The 24,568-nt window shown below is 44.9% G+C and overlaps 1 protein-coding gene across 2 annotated transcripts in view; it reads right to left on the bottom strand.

Annotated features, from left to right (window-relative positions):
* The window catches only part of asph (aspartate beta-hydroxylase), a 57,343-nt gene that overhangs the window by 14,906 nt on the left and 17,869 nt on the right, over window positions 1–24,568 (bottom strand). For both annotated transcript variants that reach the window (XM_079243941.1, XM_079243940.1), the window contains exons 4-5: window positions 7,564–7,647; window positions 30–110 (exon numbers count right to left, since the gene is read on the bottom strand). In XM_079243941.1, the coding sequence (XP_079100067.1) occupies window positions 30–110; window positions 7,564–7,647 (165 nt within the window). The remainder of the gene's footprint in view (window positions 1–29; window positions 111–7,563; window positions 7,648–24,568) is intronic.

Raw genomic sequence — 24,568 nt, 5'->3', positions numbered from 1 at the left:
TGATGGAGGGATTTCCACCACAGACCCACCAGGCAGAGGTGCAGCAGCTTCCTGCGCCACAGCAGCTTGCACCACCTCCTCCAAAGGGACGGGGTCGGGCTCCACCAGAGCTGAGGACGAAAACACCATGACAACAACAAGTCAGTCTGAAAATATATGTTAAATCACATTGTTCCTGAGTAAATTTATTCTTTATTTTAAACATAAAGAAATGTTTCTTTTGTTTTTAACCAGAATGGAATTAAAGAAAAGAGTTTCTCCAGAAGTTTGACACACACGGCTGCAGTGTACTTCTCTGCATGTTTTCATTCACCTCTTTACAGTCGGCCACGCTCAGTACAAACAATATCAAATAATTTTCTACTTCAAATACTACCTTGTTTTTCTAGCATTGAAGTACTCCGCAGTGCAATTTTAGTCAAGGTAACGACAGATTGATGTCCACTCCTGGAGATCCTGCAGGTTTTAGATGCATCCCTTCTCCAACACACCTGAGTCTAACGGCTGCATGCCATTCAGCTCTGCAGAGGCTTCCTCAGAAAATTTTCCCACCCTTCACGGATAGAGAGGAGAGGGATGCATCCAAACCATGTCCAGGACTGGACTTGTGCACCCCTGATCAAACACCACATCCAACCCAGGAACACATGACATCCATAAGGCCTTAAACTACTGGATCTCAGTGCTGCATTCAACACGGTCCACCAGGACAGCTTACTAGACTGGCAGGAAAACTGAACTGGTTTATGTCTTAGTTAAGAAACCAGACTTTGTGTCTGTTGGCAACGATCTAAGTTAACAAAAGTAACCTGTGGAGTTCCCCAGGCTCCATCCCGGTGCTCCTGCTGTGGACCTCCAGTCCATTTTTATTGTGTCTTATGCAAGTATACTGCAGAAATACTCTGCAACAATGGACGCAGTATGAACACCAGACGAGGCAGAGGACCCTTAACGCCATCCCTATGGATTTACCCACAATGCAATGCTACGCCACATGCAGGAAGGGACTCTCTTTGTAGTCCGCTTCCTGTATTTGGTCTGCTTGAAACAGACAGAGACCTGCGTTTGTAAGCAGACCGAGTCTTCTTCTTTGGACTGAATCATAATTAGTTTGATTTGTTCACATTTCCCCAAACGAAGCGACTTTCCCAGCAAACGGACTCGGATCAGAAAGGCTGATGTGGGCGTGTCCTAAGACCAGGAACCTGGATCATAGAGGTCCAGTCGTCACTAAGACCAGGAACCTGGATCATAGAGGTCCAGTCGTCACTAAGACCAGGAACCTGGATCATAGAGGTCCAGTCGTCACTAAGACCAGGAACATGGATCGTGAAATTATAAGCGCCGGATCTTTCTTCCCGCCTGCACTGAATGATTTAGGACCAATATCCGTTTAGCATGTCCTGGTTCATTATGAACCAGTTTCCTGAGACCAGGTCTACTTCACGGTGCCTCGGGTTATTCAGGTTTGGCCTACTTCCTGGTCCTCGATCCAGAACTGAACCTGTTGGCAGGGTTCAGCTTCTGGACCAAACTCCCAGAAACCTGCAGGTTCTACTGAAACCTTGCTGTTTTAAATCGGGGTAAAAACATGTTTGCTGATCACGCTGGAATGTTCAAGTTCCACTTTTTAATTGAACTTTTTTCAGTTTGTATGTAACATCATGTTTGAAGCTCCGCCCACCCCTGCTGTCATGTGTTCAGGCTTTATAGTGTGAACCCTAACCCTTTATTTAGTGTTAAACCAAGGTTTTTTCCGGGTCACATGATCAACATGGCAGCTTAGCCAAGACTCTCCAAGACTGTGCATCTTTTTCTCTAACAAAACCCTTACAAAGCGGTCAACATTTTCTAAAAGCTATGAGCTGAGGCTATGTCCAAATCTAAAATTGTAAAACAGTGTGACATTTTCACCCGTGCACGCGGCAAGATGACCAAAACATCTCTGCAAAGCCCTTTGGACGCGAGTGCTAGCGTGACAAATGCTAAGATGGCTAGCATCGAAGAAGTTGTGTGAACTCAAGTCACTGCGATCAGATTTTGGGACAAGGCTGGAGAGCATTGACCAAAAGCTCACGTGTATGACTGACACTCTTACAATGTTACAGGGTGAAGTCACTGAGATGAAACAAGAAGTTGTGCATAATGTGGGCTGCACTGAACAGGCTGAGGCCCGTATTGAGCAAACCGAAGTCGGCATTGATGAGATGGAAACTGTGCAAGAGGAAAACGTGACTGCTCTGAAATCTGCTCTGAAGCGAATTGCTTCTCCGGAGATCAAAACAGATGATCTGGAGAATCGAGGAAGGAGAAAAAAACGTAATATTAGGCATACGTGAAAGAGCAGAAGGAACGCGACCACTTAGCTTTTCCTGTATGAAATCGATATCAACATGACGAACTACAACCTGAACGAAAATTTACACTGGAGCGAGTTCACCACACGCTGGCCCCCGGGGAAGTCAAACCAACACAGAGCTGTTTTGGTACGGTTTTTGAAATTTCAAGAAAAAGAGCTTGTCTACAGAGACAAGGAAGTAGGAAATCAAACATGATGGGCTGAGCATCATGTTTGCACAAGACCTTTCAGCAGAAACTTTACGTGTCCACAAAGGGTTCCAACCGGTGAGCCAACGATTTGTTGACATCAATGCCTTCCGTGGATTTCAGTACGATCCATGCAGATTGAGGATACTCTATGGTAGCAAGATTCATGTGTTTGCAACAATGTGTTTGCAACATTGCAGCAAGCTGAAGATTTCTACAAAGAAATTCCACGAGAGCTGCAGGGCGTTACAAGGGAATGAACGGTGCTGTAAGGTGTATATTTATAGACATTAAAGAGGTTAGGCTATACCTGTTGATAAGAGATATTTTAGAGTTTATAATGGACAGCCATTAATTTTAGTTTCATTTTTATGCAATATACTATTTCTGTTTGTTTTTTGAAAAGTTGTAATTGGAAGGGAAAAAAGAAAGAAAAATTAAAAGAAAGGGGGAAGAAGAGAAGGGGAAGAAAAAAAAAAGTTGATAAGTTGACAGCTAAGTTTTTTTTTTGACAATATATTCTTTATTGATAAGGGTTAATAGAATTATTTTTCAATAACAAGGTCACGGGATACTATTTTTGTTGGTTCGTCATGTTGACCAGTTCCTCCTTATTTTTGTGGATCAACATCCTGGTAACCCATTGTACATTAAGGGAAGGGGGGTGTGCTTCACTGGATGAAGTACAATAGTTCGGGGAAATGTTCAGATTAGGTTTTACGTTGAATTAATGTGTATACGAGTGTTTTCTAGCATACACCGTTGTTATTGTACCTTGCTTTTTGTTAAGGTTTTAAATGATTGAGATTTCTGGAAATGACAAAAGAAGAAAGGCCTTCTGAAGTGATAATTACTAGTTGGAATGTCAGGGGAATGAGAAAACTTACTAAATTAAAACAGGTACTAAACAGGGTAAAATACTTAAAATCCAAAATAATTTTTATACAGGAGTCGCATTTACCTACAACAGATTAAACTGTTGACTGAAAGATGGCCAGGCCAGGTTTTCCACACTCCATTTACGAGTTATGCAAGAGGGGTTATTATCTTAATACATAAATCAATACCATTTCAAAAATCAAAGCTTATAGTATATACATGTGGGAGATACGTTATGGTACAAGGAAATGTCCTGTCGCAGAAAATTAACTTCATTATTGTTTATGGTCGCAATGAAGACTCACCATCTTTTTTTGAATAATTATTCTTAGATATTTCCAATTTAGAGGGACAATATGTTATAGGTGGAGACTTCAACTGTACTTTGGATCCAACATTAGATAGGTTTTCTCAAAAAGATAAACACATGTCAAAACCAGAAAACTACTTAATAACTATATTCGGGATCTTAAGATTAATAGAGATTTTGAGGGTTTTTGATCCAAACAGGGAGTATTCATGTTTCTCAAGCATCTCGAAAACACAGTCTCGTATTGATTACTTTTTAATATCAATCGAATTGCAGTCTCATGTGGAAAAATGTTGGTATAACAGCATTGTCTTATGTGATCATGCACCGGTCTCTATGAAAATACAATTGGGTAAGGGAGATGGATATTCAAAAAGATGGAAATTGCAAACCTTTATGTTAAAAGACAAGACTTTCGTTAACTTTGTTGAAAAATGTATTGATGATTATTTTGAGTTTAATAAGGGGGAAACATCGACCTGTATCAGATGGGAGGCTTTCAAAGCATGTATTAGAGGAGAGAATATTAGTTACACCAGTACCCAAAATAAAAAACATAATCAAGAAATTATCCAATTAGATAGTAAAATTAAATTGCTAGAAAATTAACTTTCTGAATGCAGTGATCCTGAAAAATCCAAACAATTACTGGTTATGAGAACAAAATATAATAAAGTAACAACTGACAAAATAGCTAAAAGTCTAATGTGGACAAAACAAACGTTTTATGACCAGGGAGAAAAAGCAGGCAAACTATTGGCTTGGATCATTAAAAAACAACAGGCTGAAAGAGCAATATTTAGTATAAAGTCAACTGGAGATAAAATTACTAATGACCCAAAAGAGATCAATGAAAGCTTTCGAGAGTTTTATAAATTATTATACCAATCAGAATGCAGTCCAAATGAGGATGTCCAGAATTTATTAAATAAGTTATCATTTCGGACACTTTCAGAGGACGAAAAGGTACTTCTTGACAGTCCTCTTACAACCGAAGAATAAATAGAAGCTGTAGGAGAAATGAATCGTGGTAAAGCTCCTGGACCAGATGGACTGCCGGCCAAATTTTATAAATTGTTTAAAAATAAAATAGCACAACCACCCCTTAATATGTTTAGAGAATCCTTTGATATGGGTATACTCCCGGACTCATTAAGACTAGCCACTATAACGTTCATTTTAAAACCAAACAAACCATCTACAGAATATTCATCATACAGGGGGATCAGTTTAATAGGATGTGATATGAAAATTTTATGTAAAATACTTTCAAAAAGATTAGAAAAATACATGTCAAAGTTGATAATTGATGATCAACAAGGCTTTATCAAAATGAGACAAGGCTACCATAATATCAGACGTGTTCTAAATATCTCATATGAAAAACATGAATCCAGAGACACTGCAATACTGGCAGTAGATGCCTGTCAAGCTTTTGACAGAATAGAGTGGGACTATCTGTTTAAATTGCTTCCAAGGTACAGTTAGGAGAGACATTTATTAGCGGATTAGGCTGCTCTACACAAATCCTACTGCACAAATATTAACTAATAATAATAATTCAGAACCCATCAGGCTGCAACGTTCAACTACACAAGGATGTCCTTTATCCCTGTTACTTTTCACTTTAGCTTTGGAATCATTGGCCATTGGCCAGTGAGAACTCACAGAGGGATATCAGGCATCAAGATTGGAGATCTGAGTCATCTTATCTCTTTGTTTGCTGACAAAATATTTTTGTTTTTGACAGATTTAAAGAACACTATTCCCAATTTGGTGAGTGTAATTGAAGAATTTGGAAAGTTTTCAGGCTATAAAATTAACAATACAAAATCAGTACTCATGTTTTTGAATGAGGAAGAAAGGAGGAACCCCCTGTACACACTGAATTTACAATAGCTATAAATGGTTTTAAATATTTAGGCATTGAAATTACGTCAGATTTAAATACAATTATTTCTCCAAATTATAACCCCTTAGTAAACGTGGTTACAGAAATGTTGAACAGGTGGTCAAATCTACCCATATCAATGATAGGACGGATACATGTGATAAAAATGTATCAATGTACCAATATATAGCTACCTTTACTCTGCAGACTTGAAAACATTTAAAAAACAAACCAAAAGGCCTTTATTGAGGAATACTATTGTTATCTGGCACACAGCTCACAAACATGTAGAAGAATCTACAACTCTCTCCCAGTTTTCCCCTTTGTGGAGTAACTATCAGTTTACACCTGGTAAAAAATGATGGTGGATTTAAAATATGGAAAATGAAAGGCATTCATAGTATTAAAGATTTGTATGTTAATGGAATGTTGCTTACATTTCAAGATCTGTGTGACATATCAAATTCCTTCAAAACACTTCTTTAAATATTTACAATTAAAAAGTATCATGTCATGTAGATCTTCTGATATGTATATTCCTAAATTTTCTTTGAGGAATTAATTAGAATAAACAAAGAAAAAGGACTATTGTCTAAATATAATCTAATCGTGTCACATTCTAAAGAGTCTACAACAGACACATTAAACACATGGAGAACTGATATACCAGAAGATATTGATGAATTAGAATGGAATGAGGCATGTTTTAAGGCTCAAAAACAAACTATAAATACACAACTAAAACTCCTACAATATAAAGGGTTAACAAGGGTCTATGTAACTCCTGAAAACCTTCACTGTATGTCAAGCAATATCTCTGACACATGTACCAAATGTTGGAATGATAAAGGAACGCTCATCCATTGTCTATGGGAATGCCCAGACATACAACGGTTTTGGGAAAGCATTCCAAAGTGTTTGTCTGAAATATTTGGAATCAAAATGCCACTATGTGCCAGACTTGGTATCCAGAAAATGTTCCACAGACTAAAAAAACTAATTCAACTGCTGGTTTTGGATTGTTGCATGCCAGGAGGGCCATTGCTTTAAATTGGAGGACTATGGTGCCATCTTCAATTACACAATGGAAAAGTGAACTTTCAGAAAATATTGGACTGGAGAGACTGACTTATATTTCCAAAGGTAAACTAGAAAAATTTGTGCAATTATAGGAACCATATATGACCATATTAACATCAGGAAGATAGGTAAAATGGATGTAAATTGTTAAAACATTTATTTTTATTAATTTGACCTTGAGAATGTTTTTTGGCTGCTGGGTGTGATGTCATAGGTAAAAGCTTAACTTTTTTATATTTTTATTTTTCCTTGGTGAATTTAAATAATTGAGGTATATATTTTACATGAAGACACTTGAACTTTATTGAACCTGTAGGTAGAGATATGATGCCATCACTCTGCAACCTAATATTGTCTGCATAAAAGGTGCATGCTATGGGTATGTGTGTGTGTGTATGAATGTGAGGAGTGTTGTTGTAGTTGTTGTTTTCTTTGTATGTATATAAAACTTGAGAATCAATAAAAATATTTGGGAAAAAAAAAAAGTGTAAAACCGAACTGCTTCCTGTTTGTCTCAGCATCTCATTCAGTCCAACCTGTGTGATTTCTCACCTTTACAACTCATTAAGTCGTTTACTGTCAATAAGATCAAAAGCTTTTTATGTAAATCAGCATTTGCGATTTACACAGTTAATTCTTACTCTGGCAGGATGCCGAGACGTTTCTGCTCGTTGGTGAACTCGTCTGTTTGAAAAGAGTTTTCCAGAATTTGAGGCGACCTGCATTTTGTAGTTAATGAAACTAACGGCCCCCGTTCATTACAACATCATCTTCATTCATCTACTGAATGAGGGTAAATCTCTGGATCTGCTGCACTACATCAGCTAAAGTGTGTGTGCATGGACGTGTGTGTTACCTTGAGGTTCTGGTTCTTCAGCCTCCGCGGGCTCAGCAGCCTCCTGGCTGTGGGAAGCGACCGCCACAGGCCTCTCTTTCAGCCCTATATTGAACGACGTACATGTTGTTGGCAGGATTTACACACATGAAGAAAAACAACATCCAACACAAGTGTTTATTTCAGGGACTGAAGGTAAACCGGCTTTTATGGACAGGTTTGTAAACAGCTCTGTGGAACTAATCCAGCTTGTTCAGGAACAAGATCTGGATCTGGCTTCAGTTTTACGGCTTTGCATTTCTTCTGCTTATTCGGTTTTTTCCTCATTTCAGGGACAAAATATTGACATAAATCTGGTCTAAACTAAACAAGCAGAACATGATAACGGCTCTTCTGTGGCCCACAGTCCACGTTACCACCCTCCAGTTGAACTTTGGTCAGTTTTCTGGCTAAATTACTTTGTTAAGTTCAGTTTTTATTCTAACACCAACTTATAAATACACAGAAAAAAAACACCAGTATGGATCAGAAACTTTATTGACAAGAGAAAATAGATTGTCATAAAAGCACTTTCTGGCAAACCTTCATAGAGAAGAAAAACCACCAAACTTCACATCATTTCTGCAATGTTTACAGAGCACAGCTACCGACACGATATAAAATCCAGATGATGTGACTTTTCAAAACGCTGAATGTGAAGCGACCTTTCTCATAACCACATATCCAGTCAGAGTATTTACACTTCACATCTGCATTCTGAGGGCCAGAAATCCCGCTTCACCATTCATGACTCAGAAACAACAAAATGTGGATAATTAGAAAGATCGTTTTACATGTCCCAGAAAAAATACAAAGAAATAATTATTTATTTCCAGGACAAGCAGGAAATGGAGATTAATGCCGCCATCCTTTTAGATCGCCATGGTTACAGAAAGCTAAATACCGGCAGATGTATATACATGGCCGCTTATTGAGCTGCAACCTTCCGTTCAGCCAAATAAATCTCGATAAGAGTCAGTAATCTTACGACATTTTAATGAACTTCTGATTTCTGGTGAATATCTTCTGCAAGATGTTTAAATGTTTTGCTGGGATAGGCTCCAGCTTCCCCGTGACCCTTCATCGGACTAAGCAGTTTGGATAATGAATAAATGATATTTGTGGAATATTCTGTACAAAAAATGTTTTCAAACAAGAAAAACAGATCTCAAAAATCCATAACTGGTAATTTTAGTGTCATTATGAATGAAATTCAATGCAATGATTCCAAGGAAAAAACCTGCATCAAAACGGTTTGGTTCTTTCGCATTTCCAGGTCCATCAGTTGCAGACCGCTTTTTATGTCATGCTAAGTGTTAGCATGAAAAAAACACAGAAAATATAACAAGTGCAGCTGATGATGTAATATTACCACAGCAGACAGAATTTCTGACAAACACGAGTTTTTTTAGCAGGTTTTGTGTTGCTAGCACATTACAGGGAGTTCTTACGTTACTGGTTTTATTACGGAAAACAAAACAAGCTGGTTTCTACTAGATGTTTCTGCAGGTTGACACGCTCAGCCGTTCGGTGACAAAGAAGGTTTTAATTTTTCATTTATAAGGTGTTGCCATGACGACGCAGACGTCACAACGGCAGAAAAACGGCAGCCGTCTGGGATCACTTCCTCCACTACAGTTACGTCCTCACATCGATTTCTGTCCACACAAACGCAGTACGTGGCCCTTTGTGGGCGTTGCAGAGCCGATGCAACCTGCTGGTTTGGAGCATTAGAACTGGACTAAAGAGAATTCACTCCTCCTGGATCACTCCGAAGTCCTGTTTCTGGAAAGCTGATTTTTTTAACAACCAATAAAAATAAAGCTGAATTGAATAGAAAAACCCAGACAGGTGACTATTTCATGTAAACATAACGGCTAAATTAAAATTACTGAAAAATGAAAACTGTTAATCTAGTATTTATTCTTTTTTTATACATCTCATCCCATATTTATTTGTATCTAAATATTTTTATTTGTTTCAAATTAAACAATCCCTCCTGGCCTTTTACCTGCCTTTATTCTTTTAAATTTATTTTTATGTTATGCATGCATGAAGTTTTACCTGATTCATTTATTGTTATTTATTCAATAACGTTTATAATTATTTAGATTAATTGAATGTGTTATTGTATTTTTTCTTTTACAGATTTTAGTTATTTTTTAACTGTCTTTAAAGTAAACGTTCAGGCGTGAATCTGCTGCTTTTGGTCTGGTTGTGTCTTGTGTTGTATTTCCGTGTGGAAACGAAGATCAATGCTGGATTTTCCTGAAAGTTTCCATGAAGCTGGTTTTTGCTCCAGACTGGTCCAGATCTGATTAACTGGGACCTAATAGTCGTCGTCCTGCTGGACGACCTGCACTGGAAATGTTTCATCTACACACTCCTTGCCAACTCACACCTGAATGTTTAACATGAAGTCATCTGTTCTTCCAATCAGGGATTTTATTGATCCAATCAGTAAATTGATAAGCATTCCCCTCCAGAGAGCCGAAACACTCATCTGTCTGCTTAAAAGCAGCTCTGCCTTCACTTCTTTCCTCCTCTATCAGCTTTACTTTTCTTTTTTTCTTTCCCCCGTTCCTCATTCTGTGCTTCTTTTTCCCTCTCCTCCTTCTTCCCTCCTTTCTTTGACTTCTTCTCTCCTTTCTCCTCCTCTCTCTCTTCTTCATGGCCTTGTTTAGCCTTTTCTTTCTGCAGTTTCTCCAGTGCCTTCTCCATCTCCACCTTCTCCATCTTCTCCTCCTCCTCCTTCAACCTCACGGCCACTCTCTCCTTCACTCGGGCTGATATCTCCTTCCGCCCCAGCTCCAGCTCCTTCTCCTCCTCCTCCCTCACCAGCAGCTCCCTGACCTCGGCCAGGGCCAGCTTGGCCAGCTTCTTGGCCTCCACGCGCTCGTGGATGATGGCCAGCTGCTGCTTCAGGGCTTCCCGGAGCTTCATGCCCACGTCCTTAGCTGAGGGGGTTTCTGGGAGGAAGGACACGAGGATTCATATTGGACATCACGCAGCAGGTGGGCGGAGGAGTCAGCACATGCAGGTCCTCATCTTCAAGCTCAAACCATCACGGGTCAAGACTCACACCCCAATTTAACCAGCATGCACAGGTACAACGCTAGAGAGGCGCTGCATCTTATAACTCCCACCTCCACATGTGTCAGTGCAGCAGATACACCTTTCCTAGACTCATGTGTTTCCCCAGACCTGCAGTCTCTAGACTCCCATTTCACCCCAGACCTGCAGTCTCTAGACTCCAGTTTCACCCCAGACCTGCAGTCTCTAGACTCCCGTTTCACCCCAGACCTGCAGTCTCTAGACTCCCGTTTCACCCCAGACCTGCAGTCTCTAGACTCCCGTTTCACCCCAGACCTGCAGTCTCTAGACTCCAGTTTCACCCCAGACCTGCAGTCTCTAGACTCCAGTTTCACCCCAGACCTGCAGTCTCTAGACTCCCGTTTCACCCCAGACCTGCAGTCTCTAGACTCCAGTTTCACCCCAGACCTGCAGTCTCTAGACTCCAGTTTCACCCCAAACCTGCAGTCTCTAGACTCCCGTTTCACCCCAGACCTGCAGTCTCTAGACTCCCGTTTCACCCCAGACCTGCAGTCTCTAGACTCCAGTTTCACCCCAGACCTGCAGTCTCTAGACTCCAGTTTCACCCCAGACCTGCAGTCTCTAGACTCCCGTTTCACCCCAAACCTGCAGTCTCTAGACTCCAGTTTCACCCCAGACCTGCAGTCTCTAGACTCCAGTTTCACCCCAGACCTGCAGTCTCTAGACTCCCGTTTCACCCCAGACCTGCAGTCTCTAGACTCCAGTTTCACCCCAAACCTGCAGTCTCTAGACTCCAGTTTCACCCCAGACCTGCAGTCTCTAGACTCCCGTTTCACCCCAGACCTGCAGTCTCTAGACTCCAGTTTCACCCCAGACCTGCAGTCTCTAGACTCCAGTTTCACCCCAGACCTGCAGTCTCTAGACTCCAGTTTCACCCCAAACCTGCAGTCTCTAGACTCCAGTTTCACCCCAGACCTGCAGTCTCTAGACTCGTTTCACCCCAGACCTGCAGTCTCTAGACTCCCGTTTCACCCCAGACCTGCAGTCTCTAGACTCCAGTTTCACCCCAGACCTGCAGTCTCTAGACTCCCGTTTCACCCCAGACCTGCAGTCTCTAGACTCCCGTTTCACCCCAGACCTGCAGTCTCTAGACTCCAGTTTCACCCCAGACCTGCAGTCTCTAGACTCGTTTCACCCCAGACCTGCAGTCTCTAGACTCCCGTTTCACCCCAGACCTGCAGTCTCTAGACTCCCGTTTCACCCCAGACCTGCAGTCTCTAGACTCCAGTTTCACCCCAGACCTGCAGTCTCTAGACTCCCGTTTCACCTCAGACTGGCCGTCTCTAGACTCCCGTTTCACCCCAGACTGCAGTCTCTAGACTCCCGTTTCACCCCAGACTGGACGTCTCTAGACTCCCGTTTCACCCCAGACCTGCAGTCTCTAGACTCCCGTTTCACCTCAGACTGGACGTCTCTAGACTCCAGTTTCACCCCAGACCTGCAGTCTCTAGACTCCCGTTTCACCTCAGACTGGCCGTCTCTAGACTCCCGTGTCACCTCAGACTGGCCGTCTCTAGACTCCCGTGTCACCTCAGACTGGACGTCTCTAGACTCCCGTGTCACCTCAGACTGGACGTCTCTAGACTCCCGTTTCACCTCAGACTGGACGTCTCTAGACTCCCGTTTCACCTCAGACTGGACGTCTCTAGACTCCCGTTTCACCTCAGACTGGACGTCTCTAGACTCCCGTTTCACCCCAGACCTGCAGTCTCTAGACTCCCGTTTCACCGCAGACTGGACGTCTCTAGACTCCCGTTTCACCCCAGACTGGCCGTCTCTAGACTCCCGTTTCACCCCAGACTGGACGTCTCTAGACTCCCGTTTCACCTCAGACTGGACGTCTCTAGACTCCAGTTTCACCCCAGACTGGACGTCTCTAGACTCCCGTTTCACCTCAGACTGGCCGTCTCTAGACTCCCGTTTCACCTCAGACTGGACGTTTCTAGATTCCCGTTTCACCTCAGACTGGCCGTCTCTAGACTCCCGTTTCACCCCAGACTGGCCGTCTCTAGACTCCCGTTTCACCTCAGACTGGCCGTCTCTAGACTCCCGTTTCACCTCAGACTGGCCGTCTCTAGACTCCCGTTTCACCCCAGACTGGACGTCTCTAGACTCCCGTTTCACCCCAGACTGGCCGTCTCTAGACTCCCGTTTCACCCCAGACTGGCCGTCTCTAGACTCCCGTTTCACCTCAGACTGGCCGTCTCTAGACTCCCGTTTCACCCCAGACTGGACGTCTCTAGACTCCCGTTTCACCCCAGACTGCAGTCTCTAGACTCCCGTTTCACCCCAGACTGGACGTCTCTAGACTCCCGTTTCACCTCAGACTGGACGTCTCTAGACTCCCGTTTCACCTCAGACTGGACGTCTCTAGACTCCCGTTTCACCCCAGACTGGCCGTCTCTAGACTCCCGTTTCACCTCAGACTGGACGTCTCTAGACTCCCGTTTCACCTCAGACTGGACGTCTCTAGACTCCCGTTTCACCCCAGACTGGACGTCTCTAGACTCCCGTTTCACCCCAGACCTGCAGTCTCTAGACTCCCGTTTCACCCCAGACCTGCAGTCTCTAGACTCCCGTTTCACCTCAGACTGGACGTCTCTAGACTCCAGTTTCACCCCAGACCTGCAGTCTCTAGACTCCCGTTTCACCTCAGACTGGACGTCTCTAGACTCCCGTTTCACCTCAGACTGGACGTCTCGAGATTCCCGTTTCACCTCAGACTGGACGTCTCTAGACTCCCGTTTCACCTCAGACTGGACGTCTCTAGATTCCCGTTTCACCTCAGACTGGCCGTCTCTAGACTCCCGTTTCACCCCAGACTGCAGTCTCTAGACTCCCGTTTCACCCCAGACTGGACGTCTCTAGACTCCCGTTTCACCTCAGACTGGCCGTCTCTAGACTCCCGTTTCACCCCAGACTGCAGTCTCTAGACTCCCGTTTCACCTCAGACTGGCCGTCTCTAGACTCCCGTTTCACCCCAGACTGCAGTCTCTAGACTCCTGTTTCACCCCAGACTGGACGTCTCTAGACTCCCGTTTCACCTCAGACTGGACGTCTCTAGACTCCCGTTTCACCTCAGAATGGACGTCTCTAGACTCCCGTTTCACCCCAGACTGGACGTCTCTAGACTCCCATTTCACCCCAGACTGGACGTCTCTAGACTCCCGTTTCACCTCAGACTGGACGTCTCTAGACTCCCGTTTCATCCCAGACTGGACGTCTCTAGACTCCCGTTTCACCTCAGACTGGACGTCTCTAGACTCCCGTTTCACCTCAGAATGGCCGTCTCTAGACTCCCGTTTCACCTCAGACTGGCCGTCTCTAGACTCCCGTTTCACCTCAGACTGGACGTCTCTAGACTCCCGTTTCACCTCAGACTGGACGTCTCTAGACTCCCGTTTCACCCCAGACCTGGACGTCTCTAGACTCCCGTTTCACCTCAGAATGGCCGTCTCTAGACTCCCGTTTCACCTCAGAATGGCCGTCTCTAGACTCCCGTTTCACCTCAGACTGGCCGTCTCTAGACTCCCGTTTCACCTGAGAATGGCCGTCTCTAGACTCCCGTTTCACCTCAGACTGGCCGTCTCTAGACTCCCGTTTCACCTCAGACTGGCCGTCTCTAGACTCCCGTTTCACCTCAGACTGGCCGTCTCTAGACTCCCGTTTCACCCCAGACTGGCCGTCTCTAGACTCCCGTTTCACCCCAGACTGGCCGTCTCTAGACTCCCGTTTCACCCCAGACTGGCCGTCTCTAGACTCCCGTTTCACCTCAGACTGGCAGTCTCTAGACTCCCGTTTCACCTCAGACTGGCCGTCTCTAGACTCCCGTTTCACCCCAGACTGGCCGTCTCTAGACTCCCGTTTCACCTCAGAATGGACGTCTCTAGACTCCCGTTTCACCCCAGACCTGCAGTCTCTAGACTCCAGTTTCACCCCAGACCTGCAGTCTCTAGACTCCCGTTTCACCTCAGACCTGCAGTCTCTAGACTCCCGTTTCACCTCAGACCGGCCGTCTCTAGACTCCCGTTTCACCTCAGACTGGCCGTCTCTAGACTCCCGTTTCACCTCAGACTGGCCGTCTCTAGACTCCCGTTTCACCTCAGACTGGACGTCTCTAGACTCCCGTTTCACCTCAGACTGGCCGTCTCTAGACTCCCGTTTCACCTCAGACTGGCCGTCTCTAGACTCCCGTTTCACCCCAGACCTGCAGTCTCTAGACTCCCGTTTCACCCCAGACCTGCAGTCTCTAGACTCCCGTTTCACCTCAGACTGGCCGTCTCTAGACTCCCGTTTCACCTCAGACTGGCCGTCTCTAGACTCCCGTTTCACCTCAGACTGGACGTCTCTAGACTCCCGTTTCACCCCAGACCTGCAGTCTCTAGACTCCCGTTTCACCCCAGACCTGCAGTCTCTAGACTCCCGTTTCACCCCAGACTGGACGTCTCTAGACTCCCGTTTCACCTCAGACTGGACGTCTCTAGACTCCCGTTTCACCTCAGACTGGCCGTCTCTAGACTCCCGTTTCACCTCAGACTGGCCGTCTCTAGACTCCCGTTTCACCCCAGACTGCAGTCTCTAGACTCCCGTTTCACCCCAGACTGGACGTCTCTAGACTCCCGTTTCACCCCAGACCTGCAGTCTCTAGACTCCCGTTTCACCCCAGACCTGCAGTCTCTAGACTCCCGTTTCACCCCAGACCTGCAGTCTCTAGACTCCCGTTTCACCTCAGACTGGACGTCTCTAGACTCCAGTTTCACCCCAGACCTGCAGTCTCTAGACTCCCGTTTCACCTCAGACTGGACGTCTCTAGACTCCCGTTTCACCTCAGACTGGACGTCTCTAGATTCCCGTTTCACCTCAGACTGGCCGTCTCTAGACTCCCGTTTCACCTCAGACTGGCCGTCTCTAGACTCCCGTTTCACCCCAGACTGGCCGTCTCTAGACTCCCGTTTCACCTCAGACTGGACGTCTCTAGACTCCCGTTTCACCCCAGACTGCAGTCTCTAGACTCCCGTTTCACCCCAGACTGGACGTCTCTAGACTCCCGTTTCACCCCAGACCTGCAGTCTCTAGACTCCCGTTTCACCCCAGACCTGCAGTCTCTAGACTCCCGTTTCACCTCAGACTGGACGTCTCTAGACTCCCGTTTCACCTCAGACTGGACGTCTCTAGACTCCCGTTTCACCCCAGACTGGACGTCTCTAGACTCCCGTTTCACCTCAGACTGGCCGTCTCTAGATTCCCGTTTCACCTCAGACTGGCCGTCTCTAGATTCCCGTTTCACCTCAGACTGGCCGTCTCTAGACTCCCGTTTCACCCCAGACTGGCCGTCTCTAGACTCCCGTTTCACCTCAGACTGGACGTCTCTAGACTCCCGTTTCACCTCAGACTGGCCGTCTCTAGACTCCCGTTTCACCCCAGACTGCAGTCTCTAGACTCCCGTTTCACCTCAGACTGGCCGTCTCTAGACTCCCGTTTCACCCCAGACTGCAGTCTCTAGACTCCCGTTTCACCCCAGACTGGCCGTCTCTAGACTCCCGTTTCACCCCAGACCTGGACGTCTCTAGACTCCCGTTTCACCTCAGACTGGACGTCTCTAGACTCCCGTTTCACCTCAGACTGGACGTCTCTAGACTCCCGTTTCACCTCAGACTGGACGTCTCTAGACTCCCGTTTCACCTCAGACTGGCAGTCTCTAGACTCCCGTTTCACCCCAGACCTGCAGTCTCTAGACTCCCGTTTCACCTCAGAATGGACGTCTCTAGACTCCCGTTTCACCCCAGACTGGACGTCTCTAGACTCCCATTTCACCCCAGACTGGACGTCTCTAGACTCCGGTTTCACCTCAGACTGGCCGTCTCTAGACTCCCGTTTCACCTCAGACTGGCCGTCTCTAGACTCCCGTTTCACCTCAGACTGGCCGTCTCTAGACTCCCGTTTCACCCCAGACTGGCCGTCTCTAGACTCCCGTTTCACCTCAGAATGGACGTCTCTAGACTCCCGTTTCACCCCAGACCTGCAGTCTCTAGACTCCCGTTTCACCCCAGACCTGCAGTCTCTAGACTCCCGTTTCACCTCAGACTGGACGTCTCTAGACTCCAGTTTCACCCCAGACCTGCAGTCTCTAGACTCCCGTTTCACCTCAGACTGGCCGTCTCTAGACTCCCGTTTCACCTCAGACTGGCCGTCTCTAGACTCCCGTTTCACCTCAGACTGGACGTCTCTAGACTCCCGTTTCACCTCAGACTGGACGTCTCTAGACTCCCGTTTCACCTCAGAATGGCCGTCTCTAGACTCCCGTTTCACCCCAGACTGGACGTCTCTAGACTCCCGTTTCACCCCAGACCTGCAGTCTCTAGACTCCCGTTTCACCTCAGACCTGCAGTCTCTAGACTCCTGTTTCACCTCAGACTGGACGTCTCTAGACTCCAGTTTCACCCCAGACCTGCAGTCTCTAGACTCCCGTTTCACCTCAGACTGGACGTCTCTAGACTCCCGTTTCACCTCAGACTGGACGTCTCTAGACTCCCGTTTCACCCCAGACTGGACGTCTCTAGACTCCCGTTTCACCCCAGACTGGACGTCTCTACACTCCCGTTTCACCTCAGACTGGCCGTCTCTAGACTCCCGTTTCACCCCAGACTGGACGTCTCTAGACTCCCGTTTCACCCCAGACCTGCAGTCTCTAGACTCCCGTTTCACCCCAGACCTGCAGTCTCTAGACTCCCGTTTCACCCCAGACCTGCAGTCTCTAGACTCCTGTTTCACCTCAGACTGGACGTCTCTAGACTCCAGTTTCACCCCAGACCTGCAGTCTCTAGACTCCTGTTTCACACCAGACTGGACGTCTCTAGACTCCCGTTTCACCTCAGACTGGACGTCTCTAGACTCCCGTTTCACCCCAGACTGGACGTCTCTAGACTCCCGTTTCACCCCAGACTGGACGTCTCTACACTCCCGTTTCACCTCAGACTGGCCGTCTCTAGACTCCTGTTTCACCTCAGACTGGACGTCTCTAGACTCCCGTTTCACCCCAGACCTGCAGTCTCTAGACTCCCATTTCACCTCAGACTGGACGTCTCTAGACTCCCGTTTCACCCCAGACTGGCCGTCTCTAGACTCCCGTTTCACCCCAGACTGGCCGTCTCTAGACTCCCGTTTCACCCCAGACTGGCCGTCTCTAGACTCCCATTTCACCTCAGACTTGCAGGTTCGATACTTGCGTTCCCCCCAGACTTGCATTTTTATAACTTGTAGAACTAATCTATGAAGATAGGATTTGTACCTGTACTTGTTAAAGTTATAAATATGGAAACACCAGTTAGAAACTCATGTCAGTCTCCCAGCTCCGTACTGAAGCAGGCTTTATGGAAAAACAGGAACAGTTAAGCCCGTTACACTGGGTTATTTTAGTTAAACACACCAGGTTTTAAGGCAAGACTGCCACACCTTGTGAGTGGGTCAAACTTTGTCCATTAGTCCGGTCCAAACCATATGAGAGCTTCAAGCATCAAGACTGTACCTTTCTTTGCTCCTCTCTTGGCTCCATCTCCAGGTTTTTCATCTGATGTTACATAAAGAGATGAGTTAACGCTCAGCTCTTCTGCTTTATGCTCAGAAACATTACCATCTAGTCCACTGGAAAGTCTTCATCTCAGACTACCACTGACTCAAATGTTTCTAAACATCAGCAAGCGAGATTATATTTTACATTAACTGTCCAAGACAGACATCAAGGTGGTTCCAGTGGCGGTCCAGGGTCAAAACCGATTTCTTTCCTGGACCGAGCACTGGAAACACAGAACTACGGGATGTTATGAAATGAACCACTTATAAGCTCAACAACTGGGTCTTGTGTAGTTATAAATGTTCCCCTGCTTTGTGATGTCTGGTTCAGGACACCAAACTGGTTCTCATCTGGTTCTTTATTGGACCAACTTGGAACTGGTGGCAGCACCGGTCCTGAACCAGACCTGGAACTACTTTACTTTAAGGTGGAGAGTCATCTGACACCTACAGGACAGTGACCGTGGAGGACCCGGTTAAGAAATCACCAGAGTTTGGATGATACTCTTCTCACTTTCTCCCCTGTTTGGCTCATGTTTGAATGAAGAGAAGAAAAATCCACAAAGGGAACAATGAAAACACACATGCAGCGGTAAACTCATTTGTGCCTCAGGTAGAGACAGTTAAAGACATCATTATGCATGTTTTGCATGCACTAACTTATGCCATTATCTGTGTAAAGGGTGTGTTGGTAAAGGGATGCAGCATGCATCAGCCTAGCAAACATCAAGATTATTGAGGATCATCTGTTTGCAACAGCACAATAAACAAGATGTAATACAAGTCAGACACATTTCTCTTTTATCAGTAGTAATGTCTGAAGATGATATCTGCAGCTACAAGGCGAAGCTTCAGCTAAATCAAAGCTGCAGTAAAGTTTAGTCTGGTCTGAATTGTTTATTCTGAGACTCTATATGATAAATCCATGATAATACCATTATCTACCACATCTTCATCTTCATCACTACCATGTTGCTAAGAGACCTCTATTTTCACCTGAACATGATGATGAAGACACTTCCTGTCAGACTTTCCACCAATCAGAGAGCTTAAACTGACGGTAACGTCCAATCAGGAGCAGCCAAAGATCAACAAGTGATGAGAAAAGCAGGAAAATAATGATCCTCTATGGCTGGAATAATTCTTTTATGTGCTTGTTGTGTGTTTGTTTCAGACTTGACAGAACGATGTGCAGATGAAAAAACACTTTATCACTGTGTGTTATTTCTACAAAGTTTTGTTAGTAATAAATTCCATTTTCTTCTGGTTGGCTTTGTTGCATTTTTTATTTATAAATTAATTTTACGTCATTTTAGCCTCAATCTCACAGCTGAGGCTGAAATTGATGTCTCCATAACATCATGCCTGCATGAAGACTGGGAATAACACTTTCAGATTTTATAGGCACTTGGTCTGGTCCCTCCCCTAGACACCTGTTTGCCATGGGTGACCCTACCAGGGGCATAAAGCCCCCGACAACTTAGCTGCTAAGATCTTCAGGACACACAAACCCTTTCACCACTACAAGGTGGATTAGCAGACTGGGGTGGTGGTCCTCGTTTTTAAGAAAGGAGGACCGAAGGTTGTGCTCCAACTACAGGAGAATCACACTCCTCAGCCTCCCTGGTAAGGTCTATTCAGGGGTCCTGGACAGGAGGGTCCATCAGATAGTCAAATCTCAGATTGAGGAGGAGCAGTGTGGTTTTCGTCCTGGTCGTGGAACAGTGGACCAGCTCTATACCCTCTTTGGGGTCCTGGAGGGGGCATGGGAGTTTGCCCAACCAGTCTACATGTGCTTTTTGGACCTGGAGAAGGCGTTCGACCGTGTCCCCCGGGGGCTCCTGTGGGGGGTACTCCGGGAGTATGGGGTACCGGACACCCTTGTGCGAGCTGTCCGGTCCCTGTACGACAGGTGTCAGAGCTTGGTCCGCATTGCCGGTAGTAAGTCGGATTCGTTTCCGGTGAGGGTTGGACTCCGCCAAGGCTGCCCTTTACCACCGATTCTGTTCATAACTTATATGGACAGAATTTCTAGGCGCAGCCGAGGTGTTGAGGGGATCCGGCTTGGTGGCCTCAGGATTGGGTCCCTGCTTTTTGCAGATGACGTGGTCCTGTTGGCTTCATCTGGTCGTGATCTCCAGCTCTCACTTGAGCAATTCGCGGCCGAGATGAGAATCAGCACCTCCAAATCTGAGACCATGGTCCTCAGCCGGAATAGGGTGGATTGTCCTCAGAGGTCGGGAGTCAGGTCCTGCCTCAAGTGGAGGAGTTTAAATATCTCGGGGTCTTGTTCACGAGTGAGGGAAGGATTGAGTGCGAGATCAACAGTCCTCCTGGACCTCCCTGGTGAGGTGTTCTGGGCACATGCCTCTGGGAGGAGACCCCACCGGGAGACCCAGGACACGCTGAAGGGATTACATCTCTCGGCTGGCCTGGGAACGCCTCGGGATCCCCCCCGCAGAGTTGGCAAATGTTGCTGGGGAGAGGGAAGTCTGCAGAAATAGATAAGCACACCCTGATATTCACAAGACAAATCCGCAGTCAGTTGCAGCTGTCTGAGCGTGCTCAGTCCGACGCAGATTCAAGCATCAAGTGCCTGATGGTGCTCAGCAGGGAGCCCAGTCATCAGGTTAAACCAGCTGGAAGTGACACACTATCATTATCATCAGTTAATTCACCTCCCTGGGGGGAATTTAGAGATCCTAAATATGTGTAAATGTTTTCCAGGTGGCAGGTATGTGGCTGGACGACAGCCGCATCCTCCCACCTCTAACCTCCAAAACAACTACTATTTTTTAATTCTGACAGCACATGGACACTAATCTATCAATGAACTTCTGAATTTGTCATGGGTGACAGGATCAGGGTTGGTAAAAACATGCTGCAGTGGTCCAAGGAGAACACCAGCAAGACAGACTGGTGAAATGTTACAGAGTAGGCGATTCCAACCAAAACAACGGTGAAGATTGGATTTATTCAGATTATACAAGAACGGATGGGAACCACCGTCCTGGTTAAGTTAAGCCACGATAGCACAGAGGTCAAGTTAAAAAGTCTGGTAAATTAATTTAAGGGATCTGGAATATCACAGCACCAAGTTTCTCATGTTTGCTTTCAAAGCATGAAGTTCTTTCAGGACTATAAAAAAGTGAAGCAGAAATTTAATGGAAAGACAAAGAGAAAAGTGTCTGGAGCCAAGTCAGATCATGTCAGAGAGAAGTAAGGAGCATCGGTTATTTAAACCTTATTAAATTAATTCTGGCTTCCCTTGAGGCTTGATTGTATGTCCAGTACTTTTTAATCTCGACGTTCCCCTGACAAGATGTCATTGGGGATAGTGCCTAGTTTTCCAGCTATGCTGATGACACTCTGCTTTACGTGGCTGGATCTCAAAATGACACCTTTCAGATTTTATACGTGACATTAAGACATGGAACTTTTTACAGCTAAACCAGAAAAATAAAATGAGGTTTTATTCATTCATTCATTATCCTAACCGCTTAATCCAATGAAGGGTCGCGGGGAAGCTGGAGCCTATGCCAGCAGTCTTTGGGCGAAAGGCAGAGTACACCCTGGACACCTCGCCAGTCCATCGCAGGAGGTTTTATTTATTGGTTATGAATTCCTGAACCAGTCTGAGGTGTCATTACTGACACAGATCTTTTCATCCATGTTAGAAATGTAACTAGGCCTAGTTTTTATCATCTTAAACTTCGCCGGTATACAACATTTTCTGTCTGAAGTCGAAGCGGAGTCACTTTTACAGCTTTTTATTATTTCCACAATCAATGCACTACTTTCTGGTCTCCTTGACAGCACTGGTTTGGACACAAACCAAAAACAGAGCACATAGAACACCAGTTTTAAAGTCTTTGCATCAGTTTCATCAGTTCCAGAAGAGATTCTGAAATGATTCATCATCTCAAAGAGGATTAAAGATTCTTGCTGGTTTTTAAGGCTCTTAATGTTTTAATCTGAACCACTTTTCCATGACGGCCTGTTAGAACCATCAGAAGTGGAAAATTCTCTTTGTATGACCCATGTTTATGGAAAGATCTTCCTGAAGACCCAAGTATGATGGGAAAACGTAGTTTTTACATCTTTCATTTTACTGACCTTATTTTTCATTTATGTATTTTTTATTCTATTTAGTCTGATGTAGGCGTTTATATTAAAAAGGTATATTTTGTTTTTATCCAATTTATTTATTATTATTTATTACCTTCGCCAAGGAGGTTATGTTTTCGACAAAGTTTGTTTGTCTGTTAGCAACATTACTCAAAGTTATGGATGGATTTTGATTAAATCTTCGGAATATGTTGGGGGTGTCATGAGGAACAAATGATGAAATCTTGGTGGATATCTGAAAGAGATCCTGGATTCTGGTTTTTAAATAAAAAGTACAAAGTAGATGCAGCGCCACTGACTACCACGTAATTGTATGCAGTAGGCGTGTGTGTAATGCGCGTAACTTTGGCTTTGATTGGCCGATCGGTATGACGGACCCCTCTTTATAATTGTGCGATACGGTAGAATCACACTGATGTCATCATGTTTACATAAACAATCAGCACCGACAAGGCAGGAAATGTTTGTGACGCTGAATGACTGACACCTGTTGTCGTCCAATCAAACTGATGTTACTGGGCAGAAAACGGTGATTTTGTCCGCTTAACTACTCCCAAAGCACTGTAGAAAACGTAGTCACTTGACTGAATGCAGTTTTATGTCGGTGGATTAAAGTTTTGGAGGCAAAACACCAAAGGTAAGACAGAATATATAATGTTTTTCAAACGTGAAGCCTTCTTTTGACTGGTTGAGTGAATCTTGGTCATAGCGACATTAAACTGGTATGTTTGGAATCTACCTTTCAGTAGAGATGCTGTTTGTTTGTTTACTATTATATTCATATTTCATTTATTTATTGTTATCAATTTATCCATTATTTAATTGCATTTTATTTATTAATTTTATTTTATCTGTGATGGACTTTGCAAGATGTCCAGGGTGTACCCTGCCATTTGCCCAAAGACGGCTGGGATAGGCTCCAGCTTCCCCGTGACCAGTCATCGGATTAAGCGGTTAAGATAATGAATGAATGAATGAATGAATTTTATTCCATTTAAATGTATCCATTAGGGGGTTAATCTATTTATTTCATTTGCCTCATTTATAGTTCATCCTCACTGATGTGAGAGTGTGTGAGAGACACTGACTTTTTTCTTTATCTTGTCATTTGTGTAAAGCACCTTGAGTTACAAACTATGTGAAAAGAGGTGTATAAATAAAGTTTTCAGTGACTGGTTAAAGGCTTGTAACTGACTTCAGTTGGTCTGTTAACTGACCAGCTGTTGGGGACAAATTCTTCATCTACCAGGATGTTCTAGCGATCTTTCCGATCAAGACAATCGGATGGATTTCTACAAAGAATCTAGACCATGATGGTGTCAAACAGATGGTCCTGGCTTGTGTCTACCAAACATGCACAGCAACAACAATGCTACAAAACATCAAAAGTGGTTCTTCAAGCAGCAGAAATGATGCAGGAATTATCATGAAGGGTCTGAATCCCACCTGCTTTCACCATCCGTTTCCAAGATTTTCCATTTTTTTATCTGCTTAGACATGTAGAAGCTGTTCTGGTTCCAGATATCAGGAACTGGTCCAGGCATTAAATCTGTCCTAGAGACCGTAGAAGGATCTACGATGTCACACAGCTAAACTTTTTAAACATACTGAACGTGTCACATCATTCGTCCTATCGGTTTACTCAACCACTTCATTAGTCATGCTCACATGTGAATGAGAGCCTTCATTTGCACCTTCATTAACCCTTTTTCCTTTCAAATCAAGACTGCACAGCTTTACTGAGTAGAAAAAGTGAGCAACATAAATCTAAAAAGGGTTAAAAGGAAAAAAAAATTTTTTTTAAAAATGCACAAGTTTGTGCTTATCGTCCAAAGACCAGCATGGGTTCCCATGTCCTGCAACAAGAGGAAGGACGAGGACAGCAGGACAGCTATCCAAGTATAAATAATCTTTAAACTCCTGCTTGTTTACAGTGTTGCTGCAGAAGATAAAACAGACAACTTCTAAAAATATTCCTGAGTATGGTATGCATGTCCAGGCAGAGGATCCGACATGAGAAACCCGAGTTTTACTCTCTGACACAAAAGTCACAAGATGTTTTTGTTTGGAGAATCAGAGAAAGACTAGAAGGAAAAAAAACTGTAAAGTAGGAAAAGTTTTTCCAGCTCTGTCTGCTGTATGTGGACCTCCTTCAGCTGGGAACGAGCTCCAGGTG

The sequence above is a fragment of the Telmatherina bonti genome (genome assembly GCF_933228915.1).
Source record: "Telmatherina bonti genome assembly, chromosome: 7".
Lineage (NCBI taxonomy): Eukaryota > Metazoa > Chordata > Actinopteri > Atheriniformes > Telmatherinidae > Telmatherina > Telmatherina bonti.
This window is presented reverse-complemented; position numbering and strand designations above follow the sequence as displayed.